Source organism: Hydractinia symbiolongicarpus, chromosome 14, assembly GCF_029227915.1.
Source record: "Hydractinia symbiolongicarpus strain clone_291-10 chromosome 14, HSymV2.1, whole genome shotgun sequence".
NCBI classification, from domain to species: Eukaryota; Metazoa; Cnidaria; class Hydrozoa; order Anthoathecata; family Hydractiniidae; genus Hydractinia; species Hydractinia symbiolongicarpus.
In genome coordinates, this window is record NC_079888.1 from 9,457,404 (window position 1) to 9,472,342 (window position 14,939).

At 33.0% G+C, this 14,939-nt stretch overlaps 1 protein-coding gene across 1 annotated transcript; it reads left to right on the forward strand.

Moving 5' to 3' along the window:
- The first annotated feature begins 10,951 nt into the window (after positions 1 to 10,951).
- LOC130625879 (uncharacterized) lies at positions 10,952 to 14,434 on the forward strand. Its single transcript, XM_057440995.1, has 3 exons — positions 10,952 to 11,098; positions 12,192 to 12,397; positions 13,818 to 14,434. The coding sequence occupies exons 2-3, from the start codon at positions 12,281 to 12,283 to the stop codon at positions 14,280 to 14,282; spliced, it is 582 nt and encodes a 193-aa protein (XP_057296978.1). The 5' UTR covers positions 10,952 to 11,098; positions 12,192 to 12,280; the 3' UTR covers positions 14,283 to 14,434.
- Positions 14,435 to 14,939: the final 505 nt, after the last annotated feature.

Sequence of the window (14,939 nt, forward strand, 5' to 3'; positions counted from 1 at the left end):
GTTTCTTTTGCTGGTGGAAAATGTTTGAACGTAATTTCCAAAAAAAAAAAATGTTTTAATTGTGTTTTTACCAAGTTTAGCTCGATAAAAATTTTCACCCCTTTTTCTGCGTTTAAAAAGTGACAGAAAAATTGATTAATTAATCAATTTTTTCCATAATAGACCTTTTCCAAATTTCCTAATTATGCCAAACTCAGTTAAAAAGGCGATACTAAAAATAATTAGAACAAATTGCCTAATTTCGTGATTTAAATTTTTAAGCGGCAGCCCTCGTTCGATTGGTCACCATATCATAGTTTAACAACTAAGCAAAGCATTTATTTTTTTAGTTATATTATACAATGGAGAAAAAATTTAATAATTGTCAGGAATTAGTCAGGCAGAAATTAAAAAAAAAAAGAAAATTGAAATTAAAAAATTTAAAAAACTGAAAAAAATGATAAACACAGGATTTGAATTAGAACCTCTTTGCTTTGCAATCAGGAAATTAAACTACTCGACTACCAACCACTCGCACCGGCATGCTAAAATTAGCATTAGCATGCTAAAATTAGCATTTAAAGTGTTGGTTTTTCTCATTTTAAATATTCAATTTTTTCAACTTGGTTAACCACAAAATTGTTATTAGTGGAACGAAGGTTAAAAGTATCTATTTAAAACTTGCAAAGCTTTAAGGATCTATTTTTGAAGAACTTTCTTTAGCGAAATCTAAAACATGCAGGAAGTATTCAAAAAAAATGCCACAGCTTAACAAGGTTTTTCCTAATGATGAATTGTGATAGGTGATAGGTAGGACCAACCCACCCCTACATGTTGGGTTTTATTGTTAACAATTCTAAAAACCAATTCCAAGTATTTTATATACATACACAAAAATTAGTAAATTCAGCCTGTTGCGATTTACTAAACAAACCATAACCTGCATATCTTCAGGAACAAAGATTTTGGAAGATTGTGGTAGATGTATAGATTAGATAGGCAACGGCTTAGATTACGATGCTCTCACTTTTTTAAAGGCTGGTTGTCATACAAAAGCATTCTGCGTCGAATCGCAAAACGCGCCACGCTTTTTATCGCATATGCCAAAAACATTTCCATTTGGCTATTTTTTACTGATGTAAATGGAAAGAATTCGTTGCTGCTTAGGTTGCAGAATAGTTTGAGATTAGTCAATATTTATATAGCGCAGACAACAATTCAAATTACGTCAGAACAACATGTGACAGCATCATCATCATAGTCCTGCTTATATGTGTCCAAGTAAAAAGGTTATCGCTTTGCCTCCACTGATTCGTGTATTAATTTATTCTTTACTCAGATCACTTGATTAATATATTTTTATATTAACTTCTAGAAAAATCAATGTACATATGGCTTATCAATGACTTATCTTAATACATATTTTTATCAATTTGAAATTATGCTTTAATTCAATTGTGCGTAAAACTTTAAAATTAAGCGAGGCCGTTGTTGCTAGCCATCTTCAAAAAAAGTCATTAAAAAATTATTTTGAAAATCAAGTAGACTTCTACGTTTTGATTGGCTGTTGAGGTTAAGCGCACAATGCAGCTCACATGTTTAACGCCCCGACGCATCAAAAAGCGCGAGGTCAGCGGCATTATTCTGCTAATGCGCATGCGTAGATCGAAAGTTATGGCACTTTTTACGACAGGGTGAAAAATGCTGTCGTAAAGAGAACGTCCTGAACACGTCCGCTTCACTGAATGATTCACGTCAGCAACAATTAGCACATTTTGAGAGTTTGGATTTAATGAAATAACATAAAATTTTAAGAACTAAGTCTGCTGTGAGTATTGACAAGTTCAAATTGCGTCAATTTGGTAAAGAAGTGACTTTCTATACCTATCTACGTGTGTTAGTAAAGTTCGAGATTTACTAACTGCTCTCAATATATTTTGTAGAGATTGCAGCTAGTTAACTTTACAGAAATATGTTTTTGTAAAACAGAGAATTAGCCATTTTCTTCAAAATGTGAGTTCAAATTGTAGTTCTAATGTATAACACCGGGTGTCCTAGAAGAAACAAAATCCCTCAATTATATTTAACCCAATAATTATATTTATCTTTTTTTATATTTTTTTACCTGCGCAGCAAATAAAATTTCCTTCGTTAATTTTTCCGTGATTGATGTGTAAAAATCATGTTTTTTTCAAATTTACATCTATTTAAAGAGCCAATACCAGTCAATTATATCAAGTTTTTCAAATTAGGTACATCAGAGACTACCCAACAACGCGAGAATTCCTTATTACGTGTAGCCCTGCAGAGCTTTGTATCAATAAATTCTTCACGCTAGCCTGTCATCCGTCCAATCCGCAAAGCTTGCATCGTCTATGATATATTTTAATTATTCAATATGTAAACAAATTAATTGAATCGATCGACCTTTGATTCGTCTTCACCCAGGGGACGAGGTTAGGTGAAGACCGTCATTACTGTAGTATAATGATTGTAGCAAGAAACTTTTGAGCAAATAAAAGTTAAAACAATTGACTTTCAAGGAGAGTTTCCACTCAAACCAAATTAATGAAACCGATCGACATCAATTTTGAAACAAATCTTAAAATAGTACAACTAGGTAAATTCACCCAAATCCGTTTTATAAACACGTGACCGTGAGGAAAACTCTTTATGTAGGCTTTATTATCAACAAAACATTCTCGTAAAGGCTGAAATACACTATCATTTTTCAATGATCATTTTCCAATGATACATTCCAATGACATTAAAAATGACAAATTTTCGCGCGGATACACTATCATTAAAAACATGAAACTTGAGCATGTTTTCTTTGCAACATGGACTCTGAAGAAGAAATAGCAGCTGCTGTTGTTGTGTATATTTTATCAAAAAAGAGAGCCAAACGTAGGAAAAGAAAGCAAAGAAATGTATGGGTGAAGCCGTGGTTAAATAGGCGAAATGAATTTGGCATCTACAATACTCTCATGTATGAACTGCGTGTAGAGGAAATTGCAGAGTATACGCGATTTTTAAGAATGCCGCCGAATATTTTTGATGAGCTCCTAAATCTCATAGAAGTTGACATTGAGAAAAAAAAAACGCATTTGCGAGACCCAATTCCTGCTAAAGTCAAAGAAGCTGCAACTTTGAAGTTTTTCTCATGTGGGATAAATTACGCCGAATTACAGTATTTACTTCGCGTTCACAAAAGTACTTTATCACAGTTCATCGCTGAAGTTTGCGAAGCTATTTACATGCGATTAAAAGAAAATATATATTTCATTCAGTAATTTATCAAACGTACTAAACTAGCAGTCACACATTATTACCCTGCACTTTGTGAGCCCTCACTTTCTGGGTTGAGATCTGACAAACTTTCTCTACTCTGATAAGTGTTTTGATATATGTTCATTGGGTGTCGGTACATATTCCGTAAAACAAGCGATAACGGCGGAGACACAAAGGGTGGATAATTTAGTGTGGCATGTGTTGAAGAGTTCCTTGGGATCGGAGATTGAACGGGTGGTGTTCTGAAAGAGGGTACGGAGAGTAATCTCATCTGAACAACTCCAGAAATGATGCGAAATTTTGTGCGTACTTTAACTCCACTGGTGCTGTTCCATGGCAAGAAAAATTTGTCTGAAATTTATACCCACCATCGAAAAAGTGTATTTCAGCCTTAACATACATTTTTCTGTTGACAAAGAAAATATAGCTTTTTAAAAAAATACTTGATATAAAGGAAACTTGCTTTGTCAAACGAGAGACTTTCTACACTGATAAACACTTATTTTTAAAAATTCTTCTCGTATATCAATACACATATTTTGTAGCCGATCGCTACTCTGTGCTAAAGATGTCCCACATAGCGTTCTCTGGAATACATATATTTAGCGACAAATTGAGGACCGGCAAACTCGTGGATTTTCCACGTACTAACAAAAACTTTTAAGAATAGCATTACTTGATTTTTGGCAAATATGATTCTTACAACAATAGGGAATAACAGAATCTAACTTGTTCAACGTTCTGATCTAAAAAAAAAAGCATTATGAAGCGTCACACTTATCAATAGTGTTGTTAAATGCATAAAAGAACATCCAAATGCTGTCCAATATTTTATGCAGCTTAATCAGAAATGGAGAACTAACAAAAAAGTTCACAATAACAACAATATTATTAAGATTAATCTTTGATAATGCACTCTTAAGCAATAACATATTGTCACCGCAAGCAATATATTGCATGCAAGGGTCCTTAAATCATTTTATTCGATCAATCTCAGATTACTTATCTAGCTTCTCATGATATCACAACGCATCACTCTCTTCTTTAGTTGAGCAAACATCAGTGTCTTAACTTTTATGTCAAATGGTGTACAAAAAATAACAGGTGAAAGGTGGGAATTTTTTTTTTTTTTTTGAGACGTAAGTTCGATCATGTTCCATCTGACGTTCTGTATATTGTAACTAACCATATTGTAATTACAATCGGGTGCGGAAACATTGAGACAAACCTATTTTTTAACAAACTAAAATTAACCCCACGAAATTTTATGGAACATCAGCTCACTATGTCAATATTGAAATACAGTTAAAGGGTCCCCTAAAATTTCAGTATTGGTCTTAAGTCCAAGTTTTTTCTAACACCAATTTGATAGATGTTATACACACCATAGCCAGCTGTACTGGTGTTTTGTTGCCATATTGCACATGTTGGTTGGTGGATTGGTTAACTATTGCCATGCTTGTATGTAGACTATCTCGGTTTTCTTCATGTAAATGTAACAAGTACCTCTAATCTTGATAACAAATGGGTTATTTCTGATCGTCCTAACACTAAGATAAAAAAACCTTGTAATCAGAAGACGGCTTTTCTTTTCGATCAGTCGTCGCTAGTTTCACTTGTCGCCCTCGGATCGAAACAACACTGACTATTGTTACATTCATAAACTTGCGTGTGTTTCATCTCGATTGTCCCTGAAATAAGGAAAATACCCTTTTTCACGATAACACTTTTTAAATTTTAATTTAACTTGCTCCCAAACATCACATTTGCTTTGTGAATTTCCTAGCTAAATCTTTTCTGTACTCATTGCAATTATTCTTTGTTCTGTCAATTTTTTAGACGTTTAGTGTGACATAATACATTCGGTGTTGAGAACAATAGACACACACGCGCATACCTTGGGGCAGAGAAAAACAAACAAACAATTGCCGTGACCAACTTGCACAAAATTTAGTCACTTTTTGCTAACCAAATGTTAACAACATCCTGAGGAATTTTTCAAATTCTCTTTTTATAACAATTAATTGAGAACATCCAACCTTTGTCTCCTCTAATATTGCAGGTATTTTTTGGTCTCTATGCACAATAGGAAAAAATTGAGCCCTGTAAAGGGAGAAACATAGATACGACCTTGGTGAAACAAGACAGCTTCGACGTTCGCCACCACAAGTAATTGCGTAGGCTATTTCTCTATATTAGATTCGCAGATTTCGAACTTGTCAAAATTTCCTTCTCACTGTTCAGAACAGACTTAGGACTATTTCATTAATTTCAAACTCTTAAAAGGTGCTAATTTTGCTGACGGCAGCTTCACAATTTTTCACGAATTTCGAGGCTTTCGTAGGCCCCGACGTGGATTATTTCGGCGTGCTACAGAATGTGCCTAGCAAATTTTTAACGCTGTCTGCCTGGTCTATGTGTGTGCAAATGTAACGACTTTGAAGCCTTCCGGTGACCGTTTAACAGTTTCGCCCATATTTGAAAAATAAAGAAGAAAACTGTCTTCGTCTCAATATTTTTATCCGAGATTGTAGATTGATTGTCATCCAAGTTTATGGACATGGGCAACGCATTTCTACATTTTTGTTTGAGAGAAAGATTTATTCATTTGTTTAAGCAACTATTGGCTAATAGCAGTATACGTCGTGTCCAAAGGGTATGCTAGGCATAGCTACCTTGGATTTTGGATAATGAAAATAATAGTTAATTTGAAATAGGATTTTTTTTTGTAAAAATAAAAGTTATTGAATAAATAAAAAACATCATCTTGGTTTGTACGTTTTCACATAGCTAATCTGATAAGTATTTTTCGTGTCTTTAGGGAAACACAGGAAAGGAAATAACTCTTTTCGCCACACGCGTTTTATAGACTTTCTTTACGTTCTTTTTTAATTTTTCTCTTCTTGTAATCTTATCTTTTTTTTGATTTTTAATTTTCATTTTAACAACATGAAGTTAACAACAAGGAAAGCTAATCTCTCTCGCAGTTTTCAAACGAAAAAAGGGAACTTAAAAGTTAAAATCTTAAAATGAGAAGTTAACTATCAAGCTAAACAAGCTAATGGTGAGTACAACTTTCTCTAAAGTAAGGACTCTCTTCATAAGGCTAGTAGCTTCTGACAATTAAGAGCATCCTAACATTCAAGGTTAAAATTCTTTTGAAGTCAGATCGTAAACCACAGGACACTTTGTGTCTGTTGTCTTCGCAACTTCTGTTTGTGAACCCTCCAAATATAATTCACATGAAATAATGCAATGAGGCTAGGATATATTACCAAAACTAAACAAGATATTATAATTCTCGAATTTTTATCGTATTTTTCTTCAAGAAGTGGCCAACAGGAAATTTATGTTAAAGTCAGTGACATTCTGAAAGTACACACATCTCTGAAAGGAAATATTTGTACTTATGAGAGTTAAAATTGCTTTTTTGAACTTTATAAGTTATTTTGCCGATTCTCCAATTTCGCGTACTTTTAATTTCTGCGCGCAGTAAACTTTGTTTACGCTTCAGGCGAAACTGAAAGGGTAGACGAGATAGCTACGCAGTGTAAATGGCCATTGTAAAAGTTGTTTGCACTTAAGGCTTTCCAAACACTTTCTCATTCCCTCTATCATGTCGGTTTTAAGATATTAAAACCTTTTTGATTTTAAAACACCAACCCCTTTACGCCGAAACGTTTTCTAATCCAAAAGCGCTGTTAACTCCACAACTGTGAACTTAATGCGCTAAATATTTCCCTAAACCATGCTTCCCATTTTTTTGCGATGATATTCGCGTTAGGTGCTCTAAAGACCACGTGAGTTAGAAGTGATAAGATTTGTCGGATATGTTTTCTTTAATCAAAACAAAAAACAATTGGATTTTAATAATACATTGCTTATGTCTTTCAAAGTTGTTCGCTGTGAATCATTAATCAGAAAGAGACACAAAAACAACACAATGAACAGTAAAAATCCGAAAGCACACATTGAAATGTTTTTTTGTATCCTATGGAAACAATAGGTCGGTGGCAATAAACAAATTTAGAACGAGTGAAGATGGAGAGGTTTTAACTTTATTGTACTTTAAAAGTCTTCTAGGCTTATCCTTAGAAAGATACTTTAAACAGAAATGGATAATTTGAATTGCTTTCGTGTTGTAGCACAGTATGCAACTTCGTCCAGTTTATGATAAAAATTAAAGTCTACATCAGATCGTGTTATCGTTTGAAAAGCCCTTCGTCACCAACAAAATTTCCATTAAAATTGTTTAGCAAAACTTATATTTAGCGACAATTCTTGTCCCATAACTCATAATCAGTTCATGGAAGTGGACCAGCCAGTCATTGTCAGGAAGACCATTACGTATGATACCGTCAGTCTTTTCTATGAATTGAAAATTACTGTCGTCACTTTCTTCGACTGTTGCTACCACGGTACATGGCTCTGACTAAAATTTAAGCTGACAATATAAACTTAGCGGATTATGATTAATATTTTTAGGATTGCGAAAAAACACACACGGAAATAAAAAAATGTCTAGGAATAATAGTTTCCTAGTAATTCTAGGCTAAATTTATTGTGTTCTTTTAAACCTTGGAGTTCAAGATGATTACGTGAAATATTTTTTTTAGAAAAGTCCCGGTCTCAATATTCTAATGAGCTAGGTTCTTAATTTAACGCTAATATTAAAAATATTTAAAATATATTTTTACAATAATATTATTTCAGCATAATAATATTTCTTTCGAAAAAATATTTACCATCTTTCATAAAATTTCCAGTATTCTTCCTAAGAACAGAAATAAGAACATTTAAGAACATCAGAGAAAAAAAAATTTCCCTACCAGGAATCAGTCTAATCAATGCTCTGGAGATAAATAGTTAGAGAGAGACCATGTGTTGTTTAGCATATATTTCTGTAAATATATTTCAACAAAACTAGGCTTTGCCCAATTATGGAAGAAGGATCTCCAGAAACGTCGCCTACCAAACTATCATGTTCAAGAAATGAGAAACCTTTAACAATAATATGAACACTGATCAGACAAACCGAAATGACATCTTTAGTCTTTCTGTGAATTCTTTTGTTTTTTTCGAATCTCTAACTAATAAATAACTATTTTAAAGAAAGTGAATGACGCAATAGAAAATCAGGCAGAAAGGTCACTAAAAAATATGATGTCATAAGATAAAGTCATAAGAGAAAAATCAAAGAGAAACTATGACCAAGATATTTTATAATATAATACAAGGCTTTGTTTTAATACTTTTAATTTAAAAGGCGGAACTACATTGTACATCTTTTCTACATTATTTCCTTTTTAAGTTTTATTTCAAGATTTTTTAATGACCTACGTAATACCTCTTTACGTGACATCAGCAGATTTTCCTTTGTATATTTGAAACACAAAAACAGAAGAAAAAAATCAGGAAAAAACGCTTTATTATAAGATCATTGAACTGCCATAAGATTTTCTCAGAAATAAAAAAAGAATGACTTGTTGAATGAAATGTTTTTAGTGAACTAGTATGACCTTCTAAAGTTCATTTTTATTATGTTGTTGTTTTTGATGAGCAGCCATTTTTATTTTGTGTCACTATGATCAGTCTGACCAGGGTAATTTTTTTTTAGATATTTTTTGGAATTGGTAGAAGAAATTTATAGGCTTCTAGAAAATGTATTTTTATAACTAAAAACATTTACTTTTTCTTCCCGTTGCAATTGTTTTCATGGTAATTACAAGGGTGTGAATTAAAGGGTGAAATAACCGATGGGTATTTTCTTATTACAAATTCTCCACCCTTTTTTCAACCCAATAACTTGAACAAGTGCTGTTTTTCTCATAAGAAAAGCAGAGTATTGTAAATAGACATATGAACATTTTTCTCTTCTTTTTTTTTTGCATTTTATGCTATAATACATTTCCAGTTGTTCCCTAATCTTCCACCACTGCAAAAAAAACTTTAGCGAATTACACTTTTTTATACACCAACCCCTTTACGCTGAAACGTTTTCTAATCCAAAAGCGCTGTTAACTCCACAACTGTGAACTTAATGCGCTAAATATTTCCCTAAACCATGCTTCCCATTTTTTTGCGATGATATTCGCGTTAGGTGCTCTAAAGACCACGTGAGTTAGAAGTGATAAGATTTGTCGGATATGTTTTCTTTAATCAAAACAAAAAACAATTGGATTTTAATAATACATTGCTTATGTCTTTCAAAGTTGTTCGCTGTGAAAGAAAGGTGAAGAAGAACCAGGAAATTTGGCTTCAGGGTGAGGTGCTAATTATTTTTTCATATTTCAAGTGTAAAATTGCTTTTTTTGTTCTCATACTTTAAGCATTTATTTATTTTACGATGCAAAATTTAGGTATAAGTATCGCAAATTGGAACAGGTAATTCATCAAACTAGTCGGTGGCCCGTTGGTAAATCCACTGTTTCGTAGGTCCTTTATTTACCTCATTTCGTGTCTCGCTACTACAATTTCATTTTTGTGTGACAGACAGACAGACGGACAGACGTATACAGGTATTATTATATAGATATATCACCGTGTATTTTGTGTTCTTTTGTCAGTAAACATTTAGCCATATTATTCCCGGAGATGTTCTTGGAGCAGAGATGGTGTAGAGGTAGCGCATTTGACTTGTAATCAAAAGGTTTCAGGTTCGAGTCCCCACTCCGGTGCTCTTTAAATGCAGTGTTGTCAGCCCATTTGTGCCATCTACTGACCGCTAACCGGCTTGTGTGGCAGGCAAGCAAGTTAGAGCAATGCTATACGTATCTCTGGCGGTAATGTAACATAGTTACAGTCTCAGGGGAGGAAGAGCCAAGCGCTAGGATGGAATCCTCAAAGACGTTAAAACTTCCCGTTACTTACTTACTTACTTTTGCGAAATCATTGCCTTAAAACGTATACTCCTTAAGCGTAAAGTTTAATAGGATTTTATCTGCCACTTAGAGGTAGGGACAATCTGTTACCTATAGCTACTACGAGAGGATGTTCACTTATTCCATTCGAATGTTGCAAAAAATAAGGAATATGAAAAAATCCAGTCATTTTTAATTATTTTTTTATTAAAACTTTCGGTCGTAACCGAAGCCATCATCAGAAATACAACATTTTTGTGAAATTAAGGTTTGATATGCATATATTTCGAGAATTTAGGTTCAAAGGAGAGAATTTTACAAATATTACGGCTAATATTGTTTTTAAAATTACAGCGTCTGTTATATAGCTTATTAATTTCAAACTGTTTTTCAATTGGTGGAAATCCGTTAGTGGAATTAGTTCCACATGATTGCGTACAAAATTTTCCAAACGAAGGACTTCTCCTCTTTCCTTTTCCTGCAATTTCATTTTAAAATATTTGAGATTTCTCATAACCAAAAATTTCGAAAATATTTCATAACAACAAAGTACGCACGTGTCATGCATAATTAGTTTCGACCCATTACAGGCGTTCTGATTGGTTAATTTAAAATAACGGTCGTGAAAGTGGCATGTGTTTGCATTTTTTGTATTGTTTACGGAGCTAACAGAAAGTGTATTCAGCGTATGATGCAACTAATGTTTCTATCAATACACAAATCCATGCCCTTTATCACATCAGAGATATGAATAGAAAGGAATGTTTGTACAAAATTTCCCGTATTTATTTTATTATTTTATTCTTGTTTTCGTATTTACACTTTATTCGCTATGAAAACACATGCATTAGTTAGCAACCCACAGCCATGCTATAAAAGTGATTTTTTTTCAATGAAAGATTAAACTGAATGGTTAAACTTTGTTGCAGACAGAAGAACTTTACAACGACGATACTCTTCATATTATTGTAGGTTGTTTTCTATATATTTCTCGTCTTGCTGTCGAATTTTTTATTACAATAAATATTTAGATTTTATAATAATAATAATGCTTCAAAGTAACAAATTTCGGTTTAAGAGGATGCTCTGGACGGGTTTTGATTTTGATCTGGATTTTCAGACGTAAGGGAGGGGCAATGCTTAGACCAAAAAAGAAAAGAAAAGAAACTTGGCGTATAATAAGGAAAATAATTCAGACAGGAAAAAGGCGAATTTAATTTTCTTTTTTCTTCTAATAGTAACTTGGGGTCAACCATTTTTTAGCCTGTTAGAACTTTAGAGATAATTTCAGAGGGATAGCTCGTTAGAGGCATAAGATTTCGTTCGTTAATTGCGGTATCGAATTTCACTTTAAACTTATTCCAAAAGGAAGCATAATATTTGTACGCTTGTTGATCGATTTCTGTGTATTACGTTATATTTTTTATATCTGTTTTGTGTTGCTAACTGAAAGAGAGTTGAAGAGAACTGGATTGTGTCGTGTGCCTAGTTTTTGCTAAAAGACAAAACAACTAATAATACTTGACAAAGGTTAAAGAATTCGTATAAATACCTTTAAATGAAAAAAATTATGGCGGCTGAGAAACTCTAGTTTATTAAAAATAGCTAGCTACTGTAGAGTCTCTAATAATTTGAGGACTTTTTAATTCTTCAAATTATCTACTGATTATAATCTGTAGCATTTTTTAGTCAAAAAGTGGCGAAAAAAGTTTTTGAGATCCATAGCGTAAGGTAATATTTTGTCTGAATTCTTGGGAGATGGAATTTTCTAGACGATATGGTATCAACAAAATTGATAAATAATAGATACATGTAGGAAGTCGCAACAATTTTTTAAATCTGTTTTTCACTGGAATGTTAATATAACATATGTCACGAGGAAGAAAATTATCTTACGTATAATTATAGACTGCTGTTCTCGTGCAGATACGTCACTATCTTTATTTCCACGATTTTGTCGTGGACAGTAGCGATATGAATGACGCAAAAAGATACTTAATCCAATAAATCTTTTATACATTATTTATTTTCTTTTAATTTATACATTCTTCTATTTCTCAGAACGTCCAGAAGATCATAAAAATTATACAAGAAGCTTCTGCTACAAAAAAGAGCAAAGAATCTTGTAAAAAGACGAAAACAAATTTCAGATGTTTAGCTATGGAGTAGCCATGTTGTTTGTTGTTGTTTTCTTCGAAACGACCTACAATGTGGCATGTTTAGCTCATTTGGGAAATGGATCAGTTAAAGGCGGGAAAACGCCTGTGGTAAGTCAGTATTTATTTTTTAGTATGATATTTTTATTCATATGTATAAAACTTATACAAATTCTAAAAAATGTTTTTTTCATTCATTGAGGAATAACCGCATCGGTAAAGGGAAAATATTTTTCCGTCCTGAGTATTTAACGAAATGTTTTTAACGAAAGGTTTTTAAGTCAGCGCTTTGTCGCTGAAATTTTTTACGGCAAATGAAAGTTTAACACGGAATTGTGGATTTATCCTTAGTTGATGGAATTCAAGAATAGTTATAGATGAGAAATGCTCATGTCAAAGACATAAAAACAGCACTAGCATGTGATTGGTTATAAATTTTTGACCAGTGAAATCATCAGAATATTTTGGGAAAATTGACAAAATTTTCTGAGAATAGAAAGAAATTATTAGACGTTTAACAAAAATTGTTAAGGTTTGACTACAACTAAATTACAATCCCGGGCATAGTTATTTCAAACGGCGGGTTTTTGCAACCTTGTTTCCAGGGCATTTTTACTTGTTGATAGCTAAAGTTGTTGGCCACTCCGTAAAAACGGCTCAGGGTCCAAAAGACCCTGGGGGCGAGCTTGGGATTTTTTGTTATTTATCGACATGGCGAAACTGATCACCTTCTTAAAACTTTTCGCTTGTGCAGATGTGTAACCCGTGTAAACAGCGTTAAAAATGCGCTATTGAATTTTTATTTCATGTCCGTATTAGCAAACTATCAAAGCAACGACTACTACGGTCCGAAAATTCGGGAAAATTTAGCATGCTGACGTCGAGAGAAAAATAATTATGGATTTATATTTTGAAACTAGCTAAATTACCTCAGATTCGGATGCCTAAAGGCAAGTTTTTGCTTGTCTGTTTTTCCACAGAAAGTGATCACATGAGCATGCGCGCTTTGATTTTTTCTTGTCTTAAGGGAAAGATTTTTGTTCATTTTATTCCTGGGAGACAGTTAAACCGAGGGCCAGGAAAACAACGAGCCAAGCAAGTTATTACATTTTTGCAAAAATAGCGTTTTGGTGCTGATGCTGCATATTCAAACTACTCCCAAAAACATCCAGTTTAGGATGGCGTCACTTTTGTCAGTCCGTTTGTTATCATAGTGTATGTCTTTTATAAAAGCAGTGCTTATAATTGCTTGTGAGACGAATTCGAAATTCTACCCTCTCCACTTCCAGAATTGTAGTAACATTTGGAAGATTTTGAGGGGAGATAGCAAATTTCTCTTCTACACGTATATTACGTCTTTTGGCTTTAGTCTAAATTAGTCTGTGCTAACCGACCAAAAATAGCAAATTCCTCTTCTTTTACACAAAAAAAAAAAATATTTCGAACGATATTAGGTCTTTTTGCTATAGTCTAAATTAGTCTGTGCTAATCGAACAATAATTTTATTTTAAATCCAACATTTTCATTTTAGAAAGAAAAAGCCAGCGGATTCTGCCAACGCCATCCAAAACAATGTGAGATTATAAAACGACGCTTTAAACTGCGTGACGAACAATCTTCTCGCAGTAGCTACCTCACAAGTCAATTAAATCAATTTCAAGCAGATGAATATCACCCCGCACTTGATTATCAAAAACGTTATAATGGTTTTTCTAACAGTGGAAACAAATTTAAAATCAGTCAGTTAAAGAATAACAATAGAAATATTTTAAAAGAAGTATTCACTCCTAGATTGGACAGAAAATATGCGATATTAAAAAGAATTCGTGATATTATGAATGATGATGTTATATTCCCGAGTACCGACGACAAACGAAGTAACACCGAAAACAGACGGAAAGTACTCGCGTTATTAATAACCGTATTTAGAAATAACGACTATTCACATTCAAAGCAAACTGTGGACAAATTATTAAAAGATTTCAAATTTGCCTAATTCAATTTTAGTTCTGTTATAAAAATTATAAAAATTGTATTTATTTATTTATACTGATTTAGAATTTAGATAATTATGTTTTCTAGATTATCATTTATCTTTCCACCAAACGCTAAAGCAAGAGAATTACTGGAAAGACAGAAGTTTAAATAGTTTTTTGTTTTCATTTTTTTTTTCGCTTTGTGCAAGTTTCATAACAGTTTTCAATACTTCAAAAATCAAGTTAAACAGCCGTTGAGGCTCAACGAGTTCTCAAACAAATTTGTCCAAAATACCACCATTTGCTTAAAATTCAATTTTGTTAGTGGGAATGTGTAACATTCTGTTTTTGACAGCCAAATTAAAGTTATTTAACATATTTTTGGTTTTTACACAATACGCATAAAAAACGCCCAAAAATTGGCCAAAAAGAGTAACGAGAATATATTGATGCATCTAAGATTATCCCCCGCCGAGAATCAGTGATGCTGCGTAATAAGGTAGTCAATGTAGATGGCGTGAGTGGCACCTTCGTTACTCAGTGTACGCGAAAACATTGAAGGTCAATCAAATAAAATAAACATAGTTGCACAAAATATGTAACTAAAGCTATGACTTTAATAATTTTGAACTTAAACGATGTGTAACATATATACTCTTAAGTAAGTCAAAAAAGTT